The 25,850-nt window shown below is 43.1% G+C and overlaps 1 protein-coding gene across 3 annotated transcripts in view; it reads right to left on the reverse strand.

The window, feature by feature from the left end:
• RFTN1 (raftlin, lipid raft linker 1) overlaps window positions 1-25,850 on the reverse strand; it is a 208,212-nt gene that overhangs the window by 92,100 nt on the left and 90,262 nt on the right. For all 3 annotated transcript variants that reach the window (XM_042956971.1, XM_007087353.3, XM_042956970.1), the window contains one exon: window positions 7,343-7,451. In XM_042956971.1, the coding sequence (XP_042812905.1) occupies window positions 7,343-7,451 (109 nt within the window). The remainder of the gene's footprint in view (window positions 1-7,342; window positions 7,452-25,850) is intronic.

Genomic DNA, 25,850 nt, shown 5'->3' on the forward strand with positions numbered 1-25,850 from the left:
CTCAGTGGGTTCTAACTCAACCTCTTTTCTGCTCTTATAATATTCTCTTCCCTCAGATTCTGTAACATCATGTTCTTCCTTTTCTCCTCTTGCTTCATGGAACTTCTTTCTTTTGTTTTCCTTCTCTGGGTCCTTTCCAGAGCTCCAGCCATGGTATTCTCGTCTCTTCCCTCCACAAGCACAAGTGAGTTCTCAGGTCATGATTCTATCCTGTCCCATGGCGTTGCCACCTCAAACAGTGGCTACTCAGAGTGTGGTTGGTCCTCAGCACACTGCTGGTCCACCAACTTTTTGTTAACAGTCCATGACAAGATAGGTACATAAAACAAGGGCAGGCATGTAGACACTTTTCTAGCCATTTGACATTGCCGCCATGTTTTTATTGTATTTTACATAAGTATCACTTCTTAATGGACTGGAAAAAAACTAAAACCAAACAACAAAAAACCGGTCCTTCAGCACAGAAAATTTGAGAAACACTGATCTAGATCTTACAGTTTTAAACTGATCGATTGGCTTACATTGAAAAACCAAGAGACGTCACAATAAGAAAACAAAAACATTGTCGGCTTCTCTAAATGAAACAAAACCAACTAGCCAACCAAAATACAACAGAAGATCTTGTGGTACTGGGTTCGTATTTCCACCAGGCAACAATGAGTGGATGCTAAGTGGTGGCTGCCCCCTTGAGATGGGCATGTGCCATCCAGATGACCACCTGAACTTCTTTCTGACTGTCATTACCTGCCTGGCCCCTCTGGGCCTCTGAGTCTACCCCTCAGATAACTACAGCTCCATTCCTAGCTTCCTCCTGCGTTCCAGCTCAAAAATCACAACTGTCTTCTGGAATGTTCCCTTGAGTGTCCCACCAAGTCCCAACATGCCCATCCCCAGTCTCATTACCTCTCTGGCCCCAAATAGTTCCTCATGCCATGTGTTCTCCGTCCTCACAAGGGACCCTACCTCACACTTCAGTCACTGGAGTGTCATTTCAGACTTCTCTCTCCCCTTCTACGACACAATCTTAACGATTTTTCCTCTGCATTCGTCTTTTAATTTGTTCATTCCCGTGACAAATGTTTATTAAGTTCAGGAGACAATAGCAAACGGGATGCCCTCATTCTCCAGCAAGGCCTCGCTTCCACCACCAGCCTCTTCCCTGCCCACCCCCAGCAATCTGTCTTCCACTCTGAGGGCATATGCTCATTCACACACCATTTTGCCTCCACTCCTCCCCAGCGCCCACCAGATCCACCTTTTTGAAATGTCACAATTCACTTGGCTTGGGGGTAGGTGGGGGTGTAGCGAGGTAAGGGAAGCCTTTTAACATTTCTTCTTTCATTCTGAATCAGCATCTTGCACTAATTAAAATTAAACTCTCTGCACCACACTTGTAGAAATGAGGCCCTAATACTCAGCAATCAGACAGAAAGCAAATGATGAGTCATTTATATACTATGGCCAAGTTTCATAATCCTGGGAATTTGGGATATTCTGTTTCATTAAAAGGAGACATTTCTATTTTAAAGATCTGTTGGATTCTTCTCTTTAGGTCACGATGTTAAGAAGCACCATTTGGTTTTTAATTTTTTTTAATGTTTATTTTATTTTTGAGAGAGAGAGAGACAGAGACAGAGCATGAGCAGAGGAGGGGCAGAGAGAAAGGAAGACAGAATCTGAAGCAGACTCTAGACTCTGAGCTGTCAGTACAGAGCCTGATGCGGGGCTCGAACTCACAAACCTTGAGGTCATGACCTGAGCCAAAGTCAGATGCTTAACTGACTGAGTTACCCAGGTGCCCCGCACCATTTGGTTTTTGAAAGGGCAACACATCTAGCTTAATCTAAGCCACTGAGTTTCTGACCATGAGCTGTTCCCCACAGGACAAGGCAGGGGTCTGCCTCGCCTCCCCTCCACTGCTACATTCTAAGGTCTCTGTGGTCCAGTGGAAGACAAACCTAGGTCCGAGTAGCTCGTGCAGGTTAGTGCTCACCCTTCCATCATAAAAGGGAGTGAAACTACGGGGCAGAGCCCAGAGTTGAGTACCTGAGGGCAAAGGCCCTGAAGTCTCTTACCTGGAGAGTGGCAGGGAGTGTGGCTTTCTCAGATGGGCAGCGAGGCCTAGAGACCCAACCTCCACAGACGGGAGGCATTCAAGAGGTTCTAAAATCTATCTCTATGTACCAGACAAAGCTTCACCTGTCTGCCTCCCATGCCATCTCTCCTCCAGCTGGGACAGCCCCCTCTCCGTTCCTGAGGATGACACAGAATAGGCAGCATGGCCAAATGGTTAGGAATGCACCCTTTGGGTCAGATGGGTTGGGTTCAAATCTCAGTCCCGCCTTTCACAGTTTTAACTCTGGGCAAACTGCACAGCATCTCTGTGCCTCAGTTTCTCCACCTATAAAACAGGGATGGGCCTCCAGAGGGGGTGAGATAAGGGTTAAGAGTATAGTGTGTGTAAAGCCTGTTAGCACAGGGTCTGCTTGGCACACACAGGGATTCCCTCTGTGGAGTGAAATCCCATTTAAAATTCAAATAAACCTACAGGTACATAAATATGGGCCAGCAGCATATAATATAGCCAGAGAGCCCAACCTTTTCCTTTCCTTTTCTTCTTCTTCTTCTTCTTCTTCTTCTTCTTCTGCTGCTGCTGCTTTTTTTGGGGGGTGGGGGATGGGGGAGGGCTTTTCTGTATTCTGTCACAGGGGCTCCAGGCCATTCCTGAATCTTTGTAGTAAACCCCCCTGATTAACCGCACCTGAGCTGGCTTGAGGAAGGCTCTGTTTTCACACAAGCCAAAGAATCCTGCCCAGAACAGCCTTCCTCTTTCCTTTGTTCATCCCAAATCCCAGCTAAACAGAACTTGACTCTCAGCCTTGAACTTTCTTTCCATGCTCCTCTCTTTACCAAAAACAGCGCCATCCGCCTCACCCCTCCATCTAGCCCTCACTTTCCGGGGCCCTCATTCTATACCACACCTCTCCAAAACCTTCCCCACTTGGCCGCAGAAACTTCCTGCTCCACCCAAATCCCACTGCCTCCCGCTGGGGCCGCTCCTGTAGAAAGACCTGCCCAGGCTGCATCCGTGAACAGTCCCAGCCCCTGGGCAAAGTCCTCATCTTCTCGGAGCCGTTTCCTCGTGTCTAGAAGAGAGACACCGCTGCCGGTGTGGCCTCTTGCCCAAAATTAACCGTGAAGCACAACCCAGAATGACTCTGAAAACTTCAAAGCATTTTCCAAACGTAGGAGCTCTTTCCCAAGAAGCTCCAAAGAATGTAAAGGAATGTGAAGATGAACATGTAAGCCCTTTGTTTGACATCATTCTGTCTCCTTTACAATCCTCTGGGAACTCTGAAGAACAGGAAATTCCAAGGGGCCCCACAAACCAGCCACACAAGACAGGCTCTGGAGGTACCTGGCGGCGGGACCTTTGTTTCAAGGCAGCATCTCTGTTCTCAGACAGCCTTGAGACTCTTTGTCCCTGAAGCATTCGGTTCTAGGACTTGGAACACACAGTCTCTCCAAGTCTGATCATAAATCTGCCTTTTAAATGTTCTGTGGTCCATAATAAATAATTTACATAAAGGGCCGGTTGGATGGAGCACAGCAGGATACAAGAGGGGAAAAACAAAATGCAGTAGCCCAGATTTAATTTGAACAGCCAAAGTGCCCAGAGAAATCATTAGACCACACTGAAAGGAACAGAGTCGTCTTTACAGAATTCCCCCTCACCCTCTGCCGACAATCATGATGGAGAGGGGCTGTGAATTATGGCACCTTCAGCTTAATTTTACATGACACAGATACAGATGATTATATTTTTCCCATTTGTGAGAAATAATGAAATCTCCTTTCCCTCCTTCCATCCATGTTCTCTATCCAAAAGTTCTGCTAATTTAAAACATTCAGTGGAAAAATAATACTGGGCCATTGTTCTTAAGAAAAAAAAATTTAATCACTTTGAATTTAATTCTAATAGGCAGAGAATATGAGCTTATCCTGTATGATGGTACAATGACAAAATGAGTTAATTACCATTTCATCGTAAGACGGATCTGCTTGTCACAGGAACAGGAGCCATTATTTCACACAAAATAATGACCCAGATAAAAAGTAATGACTGTAAGCTGTAGCCGCCAGTGACACAGCTTCATCTTGGCCTAAGTGAATGGCAATTAACAAGTGTCACCACTCTCTATATATACAAATAGGGACCAGGCTATTCATTAAATATTTACTGAAAAGACACAAATGGTTTTTAGTGTATTTCTTCCCAGGAAGCTCCCATGGTCTTCTACCTGCGCGATGACAGAAAAATTTACACATGTGTAAAATTCTGCCATCAGCTGGAAAAGCTGTTGATCCTACAGAGGGGTACTAAGTTCCCCTCTGCTCTTCACACACAGAAGTGGTGTTTTCTCCAGACATCTTGTCCAACAACAGAAAAAAGGAACAGAGGGAAGGAGGCCCAGACCCATTGTTTTGTCCCTCTTCTCCCGGGTGTCACAGCCATTGGCCTAGAAACTACAGCCACAGCCAGCACCAATGACCAGAAATGCTGGATCCTTCCAGGTCCAGCTCTCGGCTACACTGGACGGCGAGGGACAAATGGCAGGATCTCAACACCCCTGGGTTGTTGGCAGAAACTGTACCTCCACCTGCTGACCATGACCATAAACCACCTCTCTAGAGACGAGCAGAGGTGAGAGATTCTGGGATACACATGAGGAATCTTACTACTACCCTAGTGTGCAAGTTATCTAGTCTGTCTGGACCCAATGCTTTTTGTTTGAAAACCAGGGGTATGGCAGGAGCAGGATGGCATGGTGGGCTTTTTAAAGTATATAATATTCAAAATGCTAAAAACATAATTCTTATATTAACATAGAATAAGCAGGTGTCAATGTTTACTATGAAACGAACCATCATATACTGATACGCATGCATGCATGTACACACACACAGGTAGAAAGATGTCTACCTACACTCCAAACACTACACACACCAGTATCTGAGAGCCCACTAATTAGGCTGCTGTCTCCTTAAGACCTGATATTGGCACAATGTAACAGTCATGCAAAGATCTGGTTTGGTTAAGACAAAGTACCAAATCATATGTTTTTTCATTATTTTTAAAAAATTTTTAATGTTTATTTTTGAGAGAGAGAGAGAGAGAGAGAGAGAGAGCAAGTAGGGGAAGGACAGAGAGAGAGGGAGACAGAATCCAAAGCAGGCTCCAGGCTCTGAGCTGTCAGCACACAGCCCGATGCAGGGCTTGAACTCACGGATCATGAGATCATGACCTTGGCAGAAGTCGGATGTTTAACTGACTGAGCCACTCAGGCACCCCCCCCCCCCCACCAAATCATATGTTTTTAAAAGAGCATATGTGAAAGTATGGACAGAGCCTCACGCCCTCATCTTACCCAATTACCTACAAACATTCCAAGTATCCGAGTCTTGATTACAAGCCTATTTCTAAAACAGTTTTTCCCCAGTACTCAGATCATGGGGTAAGTTCCACCTCTAGCATGTCCCTACTCAAGCTTATTAGAACATTTTGTCTGCATCGATCCAGGAAAGAGGGCTCTATGTGTACAGACATCTACATAAGTTACACAAAAACTCATGTTGTCAGGCTTATGCACATGCAAACAAAAATTGCCTTTCTCCCTATTTCTTTTTTTTTTTCCTGAGAGAGAGACAGAGAGAGAGAGAGTGCAAACAGGGGAGGGGCAGAGAGAGAAGGGGGAGGGACAATCCCAAGCAGGCTCTGTGCTCTGTGCTGAGCCCTATGTGGGGCTCAATCCCACAAACTGTAAGATCATGACCTGAGCTGTAATCAAGAGTTGGTGGCTTAACCGACAGTGTCACCAGGCACCTCATCCCTCCATTTCTTAAGTAATGACCTGAATTCCATCAGAGAAGAGTCTGCATCGTTCTAGTAAAATTATCAGAAATTTTGACCTACGAGGTCATCTGACTCCCAGTCTCCAGGTCTTGGCCACCACACATGAGGGGTTATTCCTAAGGCCTCGTTGAGCCTGAACACTCAATCAATGTTGAAGGGAGGGAGGCAGGAAGGAAACAACAGCAAAAGGGTCACTGGGTGTTTAAAGGGACAATCTGATTATTTCACTCTTTTGCAAAAATCCTCTGAGCAGCCTCCATTGCGTTTACAGCAGAGTCCTGGCCCTGCTCTCACCCCTGGCACTCTTTTTCTTCCCCAAAGCTCCTCTGATCTCTTCACTCCCCTCACTTGCTCCTGCACCGGGCCCTCACACACGCTGCTCGCTCTGTTTGGAGGAGTCCCCGACCTTCCCCGTGCAGCCCCATCACCAGGTAACTCCTCATCCTCTCTGTCTTAGCGTGAGATACCCCCCCACTGATACCCACCCCACACGGTGTCTGCTGCTTCCCTGCTGGTAACGCTCATCACTCTCCTCCGGGGTCCGCCTTCCAGGTGTGAGGACCTGAGGGCCTGAGAGCGGGGACCACGGCTGTCCTCTGTGTCCCAGCACCAAGCAGGCAGGCGGTATTTCTGGCCCAAAGTTGACGGCCAACACTATTTATTAATGAATTCATTAGCTGACAGATGAGGTCCCAAACAAGCCATAATCACCTCTCCAGGATGGGGAATTGTCAGTTGTTGTGGGAGACTGGGCGAGAGAGAACAAGGTAAGCACTAAGGAGTGAACTTAGCCCCAGTCCGGGCAAGGACATTCCTTCTGCAGTGAATGTCCTACAGAAACTCAAGTGAACCCTGCAATTAGGCAGGAAACCTCGTATGGCATGATGAGAAATTCAAAACCAGACACATTTCTGGGCAGAGAAGGACTCCCCTGCAAGTAGGCAATTTTCCCTTGTGTAACTGCATATGCCAGTGGTCACGGGGCTCTGGGCTGCTCCCACACTAGGAAAGAAAGGCGGCTCGTAGCAATGAGGCCCCACAGGACAAGTGGAAGGTGGGATCCAGGCTGGCGGTGGGGAGTGGCCCACCACCCTGAGGGTTTGGGAGGAGTCTCAGCAGTGGGCCCACAGGCCTGTTCGCTGTGAATGCCGCTCCAGCCTTAAAAGACAAGGTCCAAGGTCTCGGAGCCTGGGAAGGGGGGAAGCCATCTTGTTTCAGAGTCATCGTCAGCCCAGCTATGTGTGTGTGTGTGGGGGGGTGGTGGGGGGTAGGGGGCGCTGCACCCCTGTGGGGCCGCCCAAAGGCCCAGGTGTGAGGAGGCACTGGCTGCTACCCTGGCCTGTGCGGTGTGGCTGAACTGCCCTCGGCCAGCCCCCGGCCGGCTCGCGCTGCACAACTGTTCAACTGTCTCCTGACCACAGGGCTCACCTTCTTAATGAACTCCGGGATGAGCTTTTGGCCCGTCAGGTGGTCTAAGGAGGAACAACAATCTAATTCCAAGATGTAGCGTTCGTTGTGGAGATCATTTTTCTGAGATCTGAAGAGAGGGGGAAAAAACAACCAAAGGTTAAGATTTTCTAATATACTTATGTATGAATCATTGGGTATTTAATAAAACCCCAAATTCTTTCCTGAAACTAAATACCAAAAAGGCACTGCTGAAAAATAATTTATGGTAAAAACTCAAATTATGCATAGATGTATAATTATACACATCATGGAAAGACCTCCAAGACATAGCATTAAGTAAAACACAACATTATAGAATTTTAGTACAATATGGTTTATGTGTTAAACAACACACACACACACACACACACACACACACACACACGCTCCCATAATATTTATTTCCCATGGGTTTATATCTGCCAAGGCATAGACAAAAAGGCACACCAAACCAACAACAGCATTTAATTCTGGGGGAAGGAGAGGATCTGTCTGTAGGGGAACTGGGTCTAGGGCTGGTGGCGGTAACTGAAATTGACTTTAGCTGTATCTTTAATTTTTTCCACTTTTTCTGAAGATAGTATATTCTTATAGCACTTGGAAAATTAAAATTAATTTAAAAGAAGTTTTAAAAGGTTCAATCCCTACAGAAGGCAATCTGGCAAAATCTACCAAAATTAAAGATGCATTAAAGAAAGAATATAAAGCAGGGCGCCTGGGTGGCTCAGTCGGTTAAACACCCAACTTCGGCTCAGGTCATGATATCATGGTTCGAGCCCTGCATTGGGCTCTGTGCTGACAGCTCAGAGTTTGGAGCCTGCTTCGGATTCTGTGTCTCCCTCTCTCTCTTCCCCTCCCCCGCTCACGTTCTGTCTCTGTCTCAAAAATAAACATTAAAAAAATTATATCTATCTATCTATCTATCTATCTATCGAGATATATGGCAACTAAAGTCCTGGGGAAAGAGTGGATATAAAGGGTTGTTTGTGGCAAACAATTTCGGTCTTCTGGTCGGTGCAGAGGCATCCAGCATGGCCCTGTCATTTCCCCACCCAGGTGGTGTGGCTGCTTCTGTCCTTCCCACATGTAACTGTGCACATCATGTACATCATGCAATACTCAGGAGAACCAGCAGCAAGTGATGCCAGAATTCTACCACTCCACACCATGCCTTTGAAGAGCTCTTATAGGGAGCTCTTATATGGGGGGGCCTGAGGAACTCCTGAAAGCCACGTGATCATCAGAAATTGAAGGTGATTCCTTGGCCCACCCAGCCAGGGATAAGGCAAGAAGAAATGGACTGCAGTTAAGTGTCAGGAGAGCGTGTCTGCTCTCTCCGGGTGGCTGGTCATGGGGATCAGGACTTAGGGACCTGGGCGCTGGACTCTGTCCAAGGGCTTACAGCACACGCACAGTCACTCCCCACTGGCCGAGGGGTGAGCAGGGCTCTCCCGGCCCACTTATGAGGAGCTCTACCTAAGAGGGGCCCATGCCAGCCACTGTGAGAGCAGGGGTGGCCAGAAAATTCTTCAAGTGGGCACTTTCATACAGAACTCTTGAATACACATATATCCTACCAAATCAATGGTTTCTGAATGCATATTTGCTATATTTTAAAAAATGATTTCTAAGATTCTTATATATCATGAAAAGCAATTTATGCTACCATTAACCATCTGGGTATGATTTACATGGAATTCAAAAGTGAAAAATTTTTAAAGAGGATTTGGTTTTTCCCAGGTGTGCAATTATCATTGGGTAACCAAAGGTCAATAGCATATCTTGATTTTATTTTTCCTTCTAACATATCCTTTCAGGCATAGGGACTGAGGCACATACTTTTGAAATGTGAAAGAATAAACTGATTCCATACTGGTCAAACTGGAATAAACTAACTCCAAAAAAGAAACCGATTCTGCGCTCCAGTCTTCCTGATTTATAACTTCATCAGAGACTGGAATCATGTTCTCATTTTTCCCCCACATTCTCATCCTCTATCCCCCCCCCCCAAACAAAAGACCTATTGAGAGGAACTAAAGCAGAATATTTCAGACTTTTGAAAGAGAAGACGTGGTCATGACATCCTGTCATGCGTATCGTGGGGTCTCCAACAACAAAGACAGGCGTGGGAAGACAGTGTTCTAACATGTGAAATCCCAGCTGCTCTGTCATATGAAGACAAAGGTCAGACTGTGTGAGGTTATTTATAAACACCCACTGGAGGGGGCGCCTGGGTGACTCAGTTGGTTAAGCGGCCGACTTTGGCTCAGGTCATGATCTCATGGTTTGTGGGTTCGAGCCCCGTGTTGGGCTCTGTGCTGACAGCTCAGAGCCTGGAGCCTGCTTCAGATTCTGTGTCTCCCTCTCTCTCTGCCCCTTCACCGCTCACACTCTGTCTGTCAAAAATAAAATTAAAAAAAAAAAAAACATAAACACACACACACACACACACACACTGAGATTTTAAATGAGTAGGCTGAAAAACAGGAATCATTTAAAATAAGTCGACACTGTATCCACTCAGTAAAACACTCATAAGATGAACAGAGGGAAGATGAGTCTGTCTCTCAGCAGCTCAACAGCCCAGGTTCATAAGGAATAACCTTTAATAGAGGACCTCATAGCTACCACCTTTGGTTCTATAACAAGAAGTGCTATAAGAAGGGAGGCATCTCTGGTTCATTTCATCAGATAATTGACTCAGTTACATCTGAACTGAAAGGAGCACAAAAGATCAACAAAAATAGGCATTATTACAAATTTTCTAGATGCCACATGAAAAATCACATCCTGACCTACAGTCTTGGCAAAGCGAATCCAACATCTGCTGAGGGAATAGATGAGCAACTAATAGGTCTTCCCTGGCTTCAGGGATTACCTCCACAATTTAACCACATCAAATATGGTTGCTCTGGTGAACACACGCTAAGGTGACCCCTTCCTCCCAATCACCTCCACCTGCTGGTGTTCATGCCTTTGTAAAACCCTCCCTTTGAGTGAGGACAGGTACTGAACCTTGCTTCTAACCATCACAATATGGCAAAGAGGATGGGGTATCACTCCTGTGATTACACTATGCTATAAGATTCCATTTCAGCAGACTGGAGCTATATGCTCCTCTTGCTGGCTTTGAAAAAGTAAGCTGCCATGTTATGAAAGAGCCATATAGCAAGGAACTGTGGGCAGCCCCTGGGTAACATTTGGCAAGAAACAGGGATGTCAGTTCTATGACTGCAAGGAGATGAATTCTGCCAAGAACCTAAGGGAAGCAGTGGAAACAGATCTTTCCCCAGTTGAACCTCTGTTGAGATCACAGCCCCTGACAGCACCTATATTGCAGCTGGATGAGACCTGATGCAAAGAACCTAAATACGCTACAGAATCTGTGAGATAATGAATGCATGTTGTTCTGAGCCATCAAATTTGTGGCAATTCATTACAGAGCATAGAAAAATAATACAGATGCTGAGTAGGAAGATATTATAACTTCATGCTCAGAACAGGCCTCCCACTGGTGAGTAGGTCCAGGTCCAGGCCCAGGCCCACAAGATCTAGTCAGACAGCTGACAGCACCCTGAGAGTGGCCACTGACAGGTGATGAGTGTTCCACATCTCTGAGGACAAGGACTACCCTGGGAGAGAGAAGCAGACACCTGCCAGAAGTGGCTGCAGGGGCCTGGGCGTGGCCCTCCAAGGGATCACATCAGGAGGGAATAGTATTCTGCAGTCAGTAAAGTTCCTAAGGAAGAAGCATTAACATGAAACTCTCAGCTGAGGAGATATTTGCCCTCACAGGAGGGGGAACACCATTTATCTTTCCCCAAAGGCCATTCTGGAAAAGGAAACAAGAAACCTGGAACCAAACTTCCCCCGGACTGAGGCTTAAATGGCTTCCCGTTCTGGAAAGGACAGAGACCTGGGTTTAAACAATAAGAAAAAGGAAGAACACAGACTGCATTTTTGGAGATGTGGGATTAACTACAAACTAAAGCCTCCCTCATCTGGAAATTAACACCGCATACTCTGAAATTAAATGTGAGCACTCTGACAAGAGCACTGTTAACAACGAAATATGCTTCGCCCTCTCCCTCCATTATCCATTCCATAATTTCCTCCAGACTTACTGGTTATAGGCTACAGGTGCTAAAGCAAACTAGAGATGGGCCATTTACAATTATGGACAATTTATTTAAACTTTCTGTGTCTCAGTTTCTTTCACTGTTAAGTGGAAATATTATGAATAACTGTCTCTTAACATCATTGTAAGGATTAAATAAGACAAAAGCCTATAAAGCCCTTACTATAGGCCATGGCAGGAGGTCTGGGCTCAGCAAACATTAGCCATTGCTGATTTAGTGACTATCATCTGTAATTGCGTTAACTTTCCAAACACCCTTCACAGTTAAGAATTATTCATTCAATAAAAACTGACTGTAACTACTATGTGCCAGACATTATTCTTAAGCATATATCAATAGACAGAAGAGACAAAAATCTCTGCCCTCGTGGAGCTTACAGTCTAGTGGAGAGGGACAGGCCAAAAACAATAAGCATACATGAGCACATAAAAGAGTATGTTCAGCAGTAGTTTAGAAGAAAAAAGAAACAGCAAGATGAAGAGAATCAGGAGTATGTGGGAAAGCTGCAATTTTAATGAGGGTGGTCTAGGTGGCCTCACCGAGAAGTGACATTTAGAATAAAGATCTATGGAAGTGAGGGAGTTGGCCATGCTGATATCTAGGGTAAGAGCCTCCAGGTAGAGGGAATAGCCAGTGTAAAGGCCCTGAGGTGAGATAACACAGAGGCCCTGTGGCTGGAGGCCAGTGAATGAAGGGCAGAGGAGGAAGAGAAAGAAGACAAGCCAGAGAGCCAATGGGGAGTGAGGTAATGTAGACCGTAGAGGCCACAGTGAAGACAGTAGTTTTTACACAGAAAGAGGGGAAGCCCTTGGAGAGTGTTGAACAGAGAAGTAACATGATCCAATTGATAGGAGGCAGCTAAGAGAGACTAACTCAGTGGCCCAGTGGGGAGATGATGGTGGCTCAACGTGGGCTGTTAGCAGTATAGCAACAGTCACAAAGGCTGGATTCTGAATATATTTTCTAAGGTGGAACTTTCAGGACTTTCTTGTGGAGTGTAGAGGGAAGAAAGCAGATGAGGATGACTGAGAATTTTTGTCCCAGTAACTGGGAGACGGGAGAAATTGCTACAGCTGTCATGGGGAAGGTTGTGGGTGGCACAGGTTTGGGGGAAGGTCAATAATTCAGTTTCAGATGTTCTGAATTTGCCTTATGCAGCAGACATCTAAGTAGAGATGTCTGGTCGACAGTTTAATACATATTCCAGTCTGGATTTCAGGAGAGGGGCTGGAGATATAAATATGAGAGTCATCAGCTTTCAGATGGTATTTAAAGCATAAGACCAGCTGAGATTTCAATTAACATAGAGAAAGAATAGTCAAAGACTAAATCTTGGGACCCTCCATCATTGAAGACATTGGGAGAAAAGAGAAGAAAGCCCAAAGGAGAAGAAGGAGAAACCAGGGAGGAAGGAAGAAAACCAAGAGACTATGCTGTCTGTCCTGAAAGTCAAACCAGGGAAGCATGTCAAGGAGCAAGGTATGGACCACCCTGTCATCTGCTTCAATTAACAAACTCACAATCTTCTCTTCAATTTACCAGTAGTCTTGAAGTCCCCAAAGGGAAATAGGATTTAATCCATCCTACGGAAAAAGTGCAAAGAAATCTGTTTACATTTGATATGTGATTAAAATGCATTGATTATCAAATTAATCCATTGACTTGGGTCCTGAACAGTTTGGTCCCTTGAAAAAATAAAAACATCTTCATGCTGTTAGGTCATTTCTCAAAAACTTCCTGGGGAAAAATTAACTGAAAAAACCTCTAACCCTGTCACATCTTGAGGCCCCCACTTGTATGCAGCATTGGAGAGTTGGTGGGGTGGTTATTTCCACTCCAAAGGGATTTTCTGAAAGGAAGAGGGATAAAAGGGATACTACTGGGCAGAGATGTGATGCCCTAAAAGCCAAGAATACATAAGAAAAAATGCATTCAAATTCTTAGTGTAGCAACGTAGTGGTAACAAGGCAGGTACACATGGCGGTCCTTGACTGCTCAGGACACTGGAGAAGTAGCTAAGACTTCACAGCCCAGCAAAGTTTTAAAAAGCCATCATAACATGACAACTAAATGTATCGTGGTACCCTGGCTGGGTCCCATAACTAAAAGAGAACATGCATAGAAAAACTGATGAAATCCAAATAAAATCCACATTTTAGTTAACAGTAATGTACCAGCGTCAATTTCTTAGCTTTGACACATGCACCATGGTAATGTAAGATAGTAACACTTAGGGAAACTTGATGAAGGGTATAAGGGAATTATTTGTGATTTCTTTACAATTTTTCTGTTAAATATAAAATGATTCTAAAATAAAATGTATTTTTATAAAGAGAAAAAAAGCCATTCTATACTTTTGGGTATTTGTGTTTCCTGTTTTGACTCTTTAATATTGATTCTCTGGGTCAGCATCTCTAAACTAAACCTACACCGCTGCCTGACCCTACTTCTCATATCGGAGGTCCTTCAAATCATATGAAGGCAATGTCTGAAACAACTGGGTATGGAGAAGAAAAGGAAAATGGCCTTTGACGTGCCCTGACTTCAGGCACTGGAATGGGCTCTTTTAATCAGACGGGGTTTCCTACAGCGCAGGCAACTTCAGCCCTGGCTGCATTCAACACTGGAAGCACTTGGGGAGCTCTCACAAATTCAGATTAACTGGTTTTGGGTATGACTTGGGCAAGGAGACTCTGGAAACTCCCAGGTGATTCTAATGTATAGTCAGAGTGAAGAACCACCACCCAGGCTGGGTATGTTGTATCTGCCACTCTCGTAGAGATCTTCCCTGGGCAATAACTGAACAAGCCCGTGGAAAGAGAAAACACAGAATGAATGACTTGCAGAGACCAATAATGTAGACTCCGGAGAAAAACAAACCTTCCAAAAAAAAAAAAAGACCAGAGATTAAGGAAATGTAAAATAAGAATGAGGACTTTTCTCTATGCCTCTTTTGGTCAGAAAAACTCAAAAAGTATATCCAGCTTCTTGCCCCCCTCACTTCTTCTTTTTTTAATTGTGGCTAATGTATACATAACATTTACCACTGTAACTATTTCTATGTGTACTTTCAGTGTCATCAAGTACATTCACAATGTCAGGCAACCATCACCACTATCCATTTCCAGAACTTTCTCATCATCCCAAACAGCCCTCACTTGTTTGACACCTTATAAATGGGATGTGGGCCAAAAGTGAGTAGAAAATTTTAAATAAACGCTTGCACAACAAACACATAAAAGCAGACTTAGATGCTGAGCACTTGTGCGCAAACCTTTCCTAATTGTAGGGCAGGGGAGCAAAGAGCCCCTCTGCTGAAGTACCTCAGACGTCAGCACAACTGGCCACAGATGTCAGAGTTGTTTAGGACCGTAAGAAAAGACCACCTACTCTGAGTCGTGTTGACCTCATGACATGCAAACATCAACTATAATAAAAACTGCGCAGATCAGAGCTGTGCTTGTTACAACGATCACATCTGCCCAGGGTTGTGCAGTCACTCCCCAGGCAGCCAGGGGATCAGAAGGTCAAATCAGGGATACAAACTTAAAGGCCCACAGGTAATGAGTGGAAGAGGATATTTTTGACCAAAAACACATAATCTAGACACTTTGTTCTCATATAAAAGATATAGGAATGGTCTTTATGTCCACCAAGGCTCTCTCTGCTTTTCATTCAGACACAGAATTCTACTGGATGTCCTCTCACAATGACATTTCTTTTTTTTTTTCTTTTTCTTCTTTAAAAATAAATTTTTCTTAAGTTCATTTATTTATTTTTGAGAGACAGAGAGAGTAGGCGGGGCAGGGGCAGAGAGAGAGGGAGAGAGAGGATTCCAAGCAGGATCCTCACTGTCAGTGCAGAGCCCGATGCAGGACTTTGAACTCACAAATCAGGAGATCCTGATCTGAGCCGAAATCAAGAGTCAGACACTTAACTGACTGAGCCAACCCAGGCGCCTCTCACAATGCCATTTCTGAGGGCAATGCGGTTGCAGAAAACTTGTCTCTCCCATGAGAGAAGTCACAGTGCTGGAGTGACATTAAATAGGCAAGTGCTGTGTCACTACGGTATTGGGGAGACAGTGGGAATAGTGGAAACCATGGTAACCTGGGCAGTTTACATCCCAGCCATCACTAGAGATTCCAGACCAGGGCTGCCAAAACTTCTAGTTTTGTTTTTTTTAAAGAAGTCATTAAATCGTGTTTTTATATCAGCCATAACTGTCAATATTTTTTAATGTTATGCTGGCCAACATCTTGGGATTGAATTTGACCTCTTGGCCACCAGCCTCTGGCCTCTCAGTTACATAGACAAACTTCCCATTTGAGTCACAGAAAGCTGGATGCGACGGAAGAGATAAGAGTGAGCAGATTATCTAACTATATCATAATCAGAATAACCAACCCATATACTCAATTCAGATACTTCATTCCTTGTAATGACTTAACAGATTCTTCCCTTCCATGATTCTGGCTAAACCATCATGATCTTGGTCAGTGCATTCACACAGCCCCTGTTAGCTCCACAGTGGCTGGGACATAACCTTTTGCTAAGCCATTAAATAAACATGTTTGCAAGTAAAGAAAAAGACCATGTCTATGAGTACTTTAAATACTCAAAATTAATGTAGGCAAAAGGGCTAGTCTTCAAATTATACTGACAAAGTGCCAAGCAGTTAATTAAATACCCATTTGGTTTCATGAGCAGATCTGAAACAGTCAAAAAACTGTTATAAAAATAAACATGTGAATAAAAACTACCATACACACTACTTTTACTTTATTATTATTATTTTTTTAAGTAGGCTTCAACCCCAGCACAGAGTCCAACATGGGGCTTGAACTTATGACCCTGAGACCAAGACCTGAGCTAAGATCAAGAGTTGGATGCTCAACTACCAAGCCACCCAGGAACCCCCATACACACTACTTTTCAATAATAAACACGTAACATATCTCACTTCAACTCTTAAATCCCTTAGATAACTTCAAAGACCATGCGTTTAAACAATATCTCCTTTTCCCAGGACATTAAGCACAGACTGAACTTGAGTTATGGAAAGAAAGGAGAGAGAATGTGCAGTTCATCACTAGAACTATTTTTGCTTCATTTAGGAATAATCAGAACGAAATAGTGATAAACTCAAATTTAGACTACTAGGCACTTCTCCAACTAGAAAAAAATTACTAAATGTCAGTTGACAGAAACAAATTCTCTATGTCTGGGAAACAGGAAGGATTTTTAAGATATTTCCCCCAAGGCAATACCAAGTTCAAGTAGAATAATCAGAATGACTTTTTTTTTTTTTTTTTAAGTAGTGGTAGAGAGGGAAATGAACTACAGATCTGAAGATTTGTCAAGGAAAGAAAAAAAAAAGGCTTTTTCTAGTTTCATTAGCTAATGTAAAACTAAAGACAATAAAAAGATCTATGTATTATTCATTTATCTGTTCATCACCTTCTTGACCACAGACCCCATGTAAGGCACTAAATTAGATCCTGCTTCAAGAAACCTACAGTCTATGGGCATCTAACTACCCAATACTGCTGTTTACTATATGCAAACCACATAACAACATAAGTGCTATGGGAGTTCAGTTACTTTCAGAGTCAGGGATCAGGAAATAAGAAATTTTTTAAAAAGCAAGAAGTCATGGGATGCCTGGGTGCCTCAGCCAGCTGAGCATCCAACTCTTGATTTCAGCTCAGGTCATGATCTCACAGTTAGTGAGTTCAAGCCCTGCATCAGGTTCTTTGCTGACGGCACAGAGCCTGCTTCAGACTCTCTGTCTCCCCCTCTCTCTTTGCCTCTCCCCTGCTTACGCTCTCTATCTCTCTCAAAATAAATAAATAAACGTTAAATAAATAAGTAAATAATAACTCTGTCAGGGGAGTCTGAAGCTGTATGAAATTAGTCGTGGAACAATGGATGAAAGGATATTCCAGGCACTGAGAACAGAAATTAGTAACGATATTGATGGAAAAAAGCATGAGTTACATACTAGAAATAATAAATAGGTCAGTTTGGTAAAAGGTGCTTGAAGGTGAGGGCTGCCTATTGGAATCAGCGGGCCCAGTAAACAGGACCCCAGGAAACAGGTGAATGAATCTGCTGTTAGGAAGGACTCGAGCCATGTCTGCAGTAGGCAGCAGAAAAGTGAGAACCGTGGTTGGAAAGAAAGGATGGGGTGTGTTGCTGCAGGAGGGGGCTAGACTTCATTTCGAGGGAAAGGCAAGTCATGGATGGTCTTAGATAAGAGAAGATAGTAAAATACAGACTTTAAGAAGATTAAGCAGGTGGCATTGTGTGTGATGGACAAAGAAGGGAAGAATATTTTAGAAGAGCAGTAATGAACTGAGCTAAGATTTTGCAGAGGGAGTGGATGGGTGGGAGAGAGATTTTAGGTGTTCCCTGATCTCTGCAACCAGTGGTAGTTGGGGTGAAGAGGAGGGGAACAGACGCTGCTTCCCAGAGATGCTCACAGAACAATGGGAGAAAAGATATCTGATTATTTTATGACTCCTCCCCCTTGCAAAATAAATCAAATCCACCAAAATAAAATACAAAGCTATTGGAGTCAAAATTTCCCCTAATAGTGAAGCTTAAGAAATGCTTGGGGCGGGGGAAGTAAACAAATCCTAGCAAATCTTTAAATAAAGTACCTACCTATGTAATCTATCAGGGGAGTTCTGAAACAGGAAGTAGAAAGAAAGAGAAGAATGAACTCCTAGATGGGTCACTGCTTTTTCTTCTAATTTCATCTTCCTCTTTCACCAACAGACATTCACCACTTCTGTCGATAAGGGTTTGGTATCACCGGGAACATTCCGGAAATGATGGGGGGGGGGCGTGCAAATGATACCCTAACCACAAGCTCTCCAAGGGAGCTGTGCACTGCCAAGTGCGTGCAAGTCACTGTGGGCATCTCACTATTCAGTACTGCTGTTTATTCTAAGAAATCTTGCCACATCCCGTCTCACTGTTTACAGTCAGAGCCAGCTCTCTGGCAGATAAACCATCGGTGACTGCGCAACCCAAGGAGTTCACCATTAATCTTGAAAGCAACAGGAAAACAAACAGCCTTTACCCCATTGGTCCCTGTATAATGTAGCTGTGAAAGAATTTCAATCCCCGCCAGGCTGGGCTACAGAAAAGAAAAGAACCACAAGGAATGGGATTTGGGGCAGCGTCCTGCTTTCTCTGGGGTCCTTAGTAAGGCTCCTCATTTACACTGAAAGTTGTGGAAAGGACTAATATCAGTATTAATGCACAAATAATATTTTATCACAAATGTAACACTGAATAAAAACAAGTCTGCCTGATATTACTAGTTCAGAAAAGTCACATTAGCTGCAAATCAAACTAACAGTAATATCTGAATGCTCTCCATGACCCTCTCATGGGCCATGTCCAGTTGAGTGACAAGAAGTCTCTTCTTGTCTACATGTAATGCACATTTTCCATGTTAAAGTCTGTTTATTGTTTCCTTCTTTTCTTCCCATCTACACCCTCAAACTGAATTAGATGATGGAAATGTCCTATATCTGCACTGTCCAATATAGTAGCCACTAGCCACATATCACAACCAAGCCCCTAAAATGTGGCTAGTGCACCCAAGGAACTGAGTTTTTAATTTTATTTAACTTTAATGAATTTACATTTACATCACTACATGTGGCTAGTAGCTACCTAATAGGAAAGCACAGCTTAACTCTGTTCTCAAACTTTAATGTGAAAACAGCTCCCCCCGGGATCCTGTTAAAATGAAGACTTCCAGGGGCGCCTGGGTGACTCAATGGGTTGAGCGTCCAACTTCGGTTCAGGTCACGATCTTGTGAGTTGGAACCCTGCGTTGGGTTCTGTGCTGACAGCTCAGAGCTTGGAGCCCAATTCGGATTCTGTCTCCATCTCTCTCTGCAGCCCCCCCCCTCATTCTCTCTCTCTCTCTCTCAAAAATAAATAAAAACATTTAAAAAAAATGAAGATTCCCATTTAGCAGGTCTGGATGGGGCCTGGGAACCTGCATTTCCAAGGAGCTCCCAGGTGACGTCAATACTGCTGGTACTGGGACTACACTTTGAGTAGCAAAACTCTAACTGCTTTGGGAACCATCCGAGTGGCCCAGAAGTTCCATGAGCCAGTGGTCTCCAAATTTTTGGATCACGTAACTAGGTCAGTCAAAACTCCTGCCTACTACCATACCGGCATCTTACATATGTTATAAACCAATACCTACAAAACAAGTTTTAAGAGATGAGAAGCAAATGAAATGAACAATATTTTAAAATTATAATCACAGTAAGTTCATATTATGAATAGCTGATATTTCAAGACTTAATATACACTTGGAATGAGATTCACTGTTAATAATAGTGGAAGTAAACCTATATTTCAAAATGCCTTCTTGATGATTCCAAATTTCTTTGGCTATCTTCTCTCAGATCTGAATAGGTGGGCATTGATTTTTTTTTTTTTTTAATCTCACTAAGAAAGCTCTTACAAACAGTGAGAGATGGGTCAGTGTGGCCATTTCTCTGTGTGTGGGTGTGAGTGTGTGTATGTGAGAAAGAGAGAGAGACAGGGACAAAGGAGAGACAAAGACAGAGAGAAGGAGAGAGAGAAGTATTTTACATTTACGTTCCTGGTATTTTCCTCAATCTGCGATCGTGTTATAGGAATTTTTTAAGCCATGTGTACATTTCATGAGGGCTAATTAGTTAAAATAATCCACAAAAAATAATCCACAAAACCACTTCACTGAGTTTTCAAATGAAGTCGTCTTCTTAACCCGGCCTTCCTCAGGACCCCTCCTGCTTCATGCAGACAGGTGGTCTCTGACATCAGTACCCCGTCAGGGTACCACCTCCAACCCGAATGTTCAATATTAGTAACACATCATTTCTCTCCTAATTTTTCAACATAAATAAATATACACAGAAGCCTCAGTACTCCTTCAACATGGGCACGTTCCCCACTTTGGTCATACTGGTTTAGATAGTGCATAGAAGTTTCAGAATTATCACAAAGCTCTAAAATAAAAATTTACTTCCAACAGTAACAGTGAACTCTACGTTCTTCAAAACACATGGTGGAAACTCTCCTCAAATTATTATGTAAATGTAATTACAATTTCAAAAGGATTCTCTGGGAGCTGGAGAAAATAACTTTAGACTTGATATGGAAAAATCAACATGCAAAAGCTACTAAGATTCTGGAAAACAAGAAGAGTGGCTTAATAAATATTAATATACATTACAGACAGATTGTAATCAAAATGGCATGGCATGGCACAAAAACCAATAAAGAGATCACGGAAACTAAAGAATCGGGAACAAACCAGGGTATGTACAGAAGTCCAAACTACAATAAAGGTGCCGCTGCATTCCAATGTAAATATAGGTAAATGCAATAAATGCTGTTGAAAAAGGTAGCTCTCCGGAAGACAATAGAGGTGGACTTCCTACTTCCTGCCTCACGCTCTAACACTAACCCAGTGGTTCTCAACCGGGGGTAATTTTGGCTGAGGACATCGGTAATGTCTGGAGACATTCTGTCATTAACTGCAGGGCTGGGGGTAGAGGTGCTGGGTGATTGCTCCTGGCATCTAGTGGGTAGAGGCCATGGATACTGCTAAATAGCCTACAATGCACAGGATGGTTGCAGTCCAAACTGTCAATAGTTGAGACACTATGAAGGCTGAGAAATCTTACCTTACCCCTAACCCTAACGGTTAAAAACCCGAGGAGGAGCAGCGCTAGTAGTAGACCGATTCTGATGTGAATCCTGGCTCCTCTGCCAGGACTCTGGCAGGACTATCTACCAGGACTCTCTCAAAAGTATGACTCTGGACAAGTCACCACTCTGAGCCTTGGCTTCTTTGTCTTGGCTTTCAGGAGTAAAGATAATGTATATCCTGAATCACTGAACAAGAGCTCTGACCAGACACAGCAATTAACAGATGGTGGCTCTTATGGCTGGTACCGTAAATGATGGATTGTATTAACGATTACTTGCAAACGTATACATGTTCTTCACAAGGAAAGTGGGCTTTTTGTTCCTAATAAGATCCAGGTTGCTTGACAGAGCCATTTTGGGGATTTTAACTATAAAAGTTTGAAAATAAAAATTTCAACAAGTTGGGTATTGTTATAAATGCCCCCCCCCCCACAGAGCAGGGATTGTGCTCATCTCATTCTAACAAAGGCTACTACCTTAGAAGATACAAGACACCTAATAAATACATTTATTTTATTTTATTTTATATTTTTCGGAAACAGAGGAAAAATAATTCACTAAGGGCCTCAGAACCATTTGCACAGAACTTTTTAGTGCAGAAACTGATAAGACCCAGCCAGTCTGCTGAATGGAGCCATCTAGGGTGGTCCAAATGGCTTGCAGTGTCAGCCCTGTGTCCTGAAACTAGTCTGGGGATAACCAGGCCTCTGGTCCCAGAGCCCAGCTATGGGACTGACAATGTTGCAAAGCCCAGAGGATTCTGGGAATGCTCTGAGGACTCTTCTGTAAGCTCCAGGACCCCTGAGCTGAAAGATGGTGTATTTCTGAGCCATGAGCCTCAAGATAGAATTAAGCCCCACACCCACCCCACAGTCCCACTCACCCACCCCACACTTCAATACCAAGGAGTCATTTATACCTTCTTTAGGCTAATTTTCCTAGGCTATGAAATGGGAGGTGGGGAATAAGGGAAGAAAATGGTACCTTTCAGCTACAAAACAGAATTAAGTCTAAAACCTCCACTGAACACACGATAATGTTTTCAACAAATACTAACAACAAAAACAGCCGTCATGAGGACATAGTGAGAACAGATTATAAGACTTAACACATATAGGAGTGAAGCAAAAGTGCTCTCAGACTCTCAAAAACAGGTGTTGTATGAATACAAGTTACTAATTTGGTTTTTAAAGACTTTGGAGCCACTTTCAGTTCCAACTCATGGTTGATGAATGGAAGGCAAATGAAATGATGTACTCCACTAAATCATATTTATAGCTTTTATCTCTTTGTAAAATGGCTCCATCGTTCAAACACTTAAAAAATTATACGAGACAGTTATACAGATATAAAGATAGTCATTATATCAAAATCCTAAGAACACAGAAATCACTAATAATATATTTATATGGACCTGACAGTTATTTCTCACCTGCTGCTGCATTCATAGCTAAATATGTAAAATTAAGTCCTTTTTCCAGGACGCAACACTGGTAATGCCCATGTCTTTCTCGGCTTGAAAAACACACACAAACTAATTTAAGTCTGATTGACAAAGAGAAAAGACAAAAAAGACTGCCAGGAATATTTAAAGTAAGACAATCCGAGTTCCCAAATTTAATATGCAATAGGCATATAAAAATCTAACACTTCAGTAAAAGTATCTGCAACTCAATTACCTACATTGTGTGCACAAGGCCTTCAAAATAGTGTGTAACTATCTGTACAGCCCACCTGTAATGCCACAGAATAAATCTTCCATTGTTGTTGAAAGATTGTGTGTTCCGTGGGGAAAGGGGGCCTTATTTATTTGATTTTAAAACAAATACAGACATTTCATGGTACTTTAGTATTTGCATAAGATTTAAGATCAACAGGATATTTCAAAGAAATTTAGTGCTTGTGTTTCTGTGCTTTGGGTACCGGTTTGCTATTCTCCGCCATTCTAAACTACTGGGGAACAACTGGAAATCACTAGTATGCTAATTCTCTCTCTCAGAGGAGACAAAAATAAATAAATAAAAAATAAAACACGGGGAATAACACAGGCAATCAAGGACAGCTATAAAACGGGGAGCGGGCGGGAGGAATGAGTTCTCACTGAACAGTGCATGTCTGTCTCCCTTGTTCTCTCCACTGGGACAAAGGCCAACACTTTGGAGGTGGAGAATAAGAGTAACTAGGCAAGCCATTAGGGGTGTGGATTGAAGAAAACTCTCTTTCCCCAAGAGAATGTGGCTTTACACCAGCATATTAGATTGGAAAGTGCAAACACAATAATTAACAGTGAATCCTGATACTTCAACACACCAGAGAAGGGTGTCACTCCAGAGTGAGATGGGAAATAGGAGGAATAAATTAAGGCAGTCTTCGGTGATGCCGGACAGCTCCTTGGGGGGTACAGTGGCAGCCCAGGAGAGCTAATCAAGTCCTCCAAATACCTCAGGAAGCTTGAGAAAACTGATGAAGGCTGATACCACGCCAACAATGAGGGGCAGCTGCGAGCACAGAGTGGGGACCCTTTCTATATCTGAATCTAAAATAACGACCTCCATGCTAAACAAACACCTTCGTATTCCCTGCTCTGATTTAAGAAAAGAACTTTGAATTCACCTTCCTCAATTTCTGCTGTCAGGGAATAAACCAGCTGCTGTGGTTTCCCCACCACAGTAACACATGTCAATCACTGCTAAGCCCAGCGTTACTTTTCTTCCCCACGTGTGATTCTAACAATCAGCACGCTTCAGGGCTGAACCTCAGCCTCGTGTGGGAGCATTTTCTAGGGCACACCCCTGTAGGCTACCACCCCCTGTGTATTTCGTTTAATTATGAAACCTCTTTCTAGAAACCCTATAATTCTCCCAAGAGTCAAAGTAATTGGTAGAAATTAGACATGAAGAGACATAAGGCCACTTAAAGAGGACACTTTTGATTATAATTTGTAAAAGAACTTTCTTTTTAGTTCCAGTATAATTTTGTACTTTCCCAATTTTGCCCTTTGCAAATGCCAAAGAAAATGCTCATGTTATCTTGTGGGCTATAAAAAAAAAAAAAAAGGCAATGTAATACATTTGTACTCCACTTAAGGTCCACAAAGATTTCCTTTCCTTTGAAGGCCATCCTTTGGATATTTTTAAAAAGAAAAAAGAAGAACAAAAAATAACATACATATACCCTTGTGGCAAATCACTTTTATTTGGGCAATGAAAGGATGTGTGTGTGTGTGTGTGTGTGTGTGTGTGTGTGAGAGAGAGAGAGAGAGAGAGAGAGAGAGATCCATTACTAGGGGTCCATGTTGTGTGGCTACATTATCAAGATGCACTTTTGGTATGGTAAATATGTAAACCGAAGACAGATCCATTTTGCAGTGAATTTATGGTCTTTTAGTGAATGATGGTAGCAAAATTCCAGGGCATAGTTTTATTCTACTCAATTCAGGAAAATTCTATTGAGCAACACCTACTCACCACCTGGCACTCTAAGTAATGGGAATCCAAAGATGAAAGAAGATTTAACAAGGGGGAGAGGAGGTGGGCAGACATACAGAAATGGTAACAAGAGGGTCTGAGAAGTCTGATGATTGCTGGGTGCGAAAGGGAGACGAGGCAGCTCAAAGGGTGAATGATTAACTCCGCTGAAAGAAGCATCATACAGAAATCTGAAAGATTGTAAGATGGCAGCCAGTGGGGTGGGTGAGGGCTGCACAACGTTATAGGCATACCTTGGAGATACTGCAGATTTGGTTTCAGACCACTGCAATAAAGTAACTCGTGCAATAAAGCAAGTCAAATGAATTTTTTGCATAGCAAAGTTATGCTGACACTATACTGTAGTTCAGTACGTCTAAAAACACAAAATACCTTGATTAAAAATACTTATTGCTAGACAATGCTGACCCTCATCTGATGGTCCTAATCTTTCAGTTAGCCCTAATCTTTTTGCTGGTGGAAGGTCTTGCCTCCATGTTGATGGTTGCTGACTGACCGGGGCGGGGAGCGGAGGGGGGGTTGCTGAAAGTTAGGGTGACAGTGGCAATTTCTTAAAATAAGATAACAATGACATTTATCACATCCATTGACTTGTTCTTTCACAAATGATTTCTCTGTAGCATGTGCTGATGCTGTTTGATAGTATCTTACCCACAGAACTTCTTTCAAATCAGAGTCAATCCCCTCAAACCCTGCTGCTGCTTTATCAACTAAGTTTATGTGGTATTCCAAGTCCTTTGTTGTTATTTCAACACTCTTCCCAGCATCTACACCAAGAGAAGTTTCCATCTCAAAAAACCACGTTCTTTGCTCATCCATAAGAAGCAAGTTCCCATCCGTTAGTTTTATCATGAGATTGCAGCCATTCAGTCACCGTTTTAAACTCCACTTCTAATTCTAGTTCTCTTGCTGTTTCCATCACATCTGCAGTGACTTCCCCCACGGAAGTCTTGAACCTCTCAAAGTCATCCATGAGTACTAGAATCAACTTCTTCCAAATTCCTGTTAATTGATATTCTGATCTGTTTCCATGAATCATGAATGCTCTTAAAGGCATCTAGAATGGTGAATCCTTTCCAGAATGTTTTCCATTGGTTTTGCCCAGATCCATCAGGGGAATCA

The sequence above is a fragment of the Panthera tigris genome, chromosome C2, assembly GCF_018350195.1.
Source record: "Panthera tigris isolate Pti1 chromosome C2, P.tigris_Pti1_mat1.1, whole genome shotgun sequence".
Taxonomy (NCBI): domain Eukaryota; kingdom Metazoa; phylum Chordata; class Mammalia; order Carnivora; family Felidae; genus Panthera; species Panthera tigris.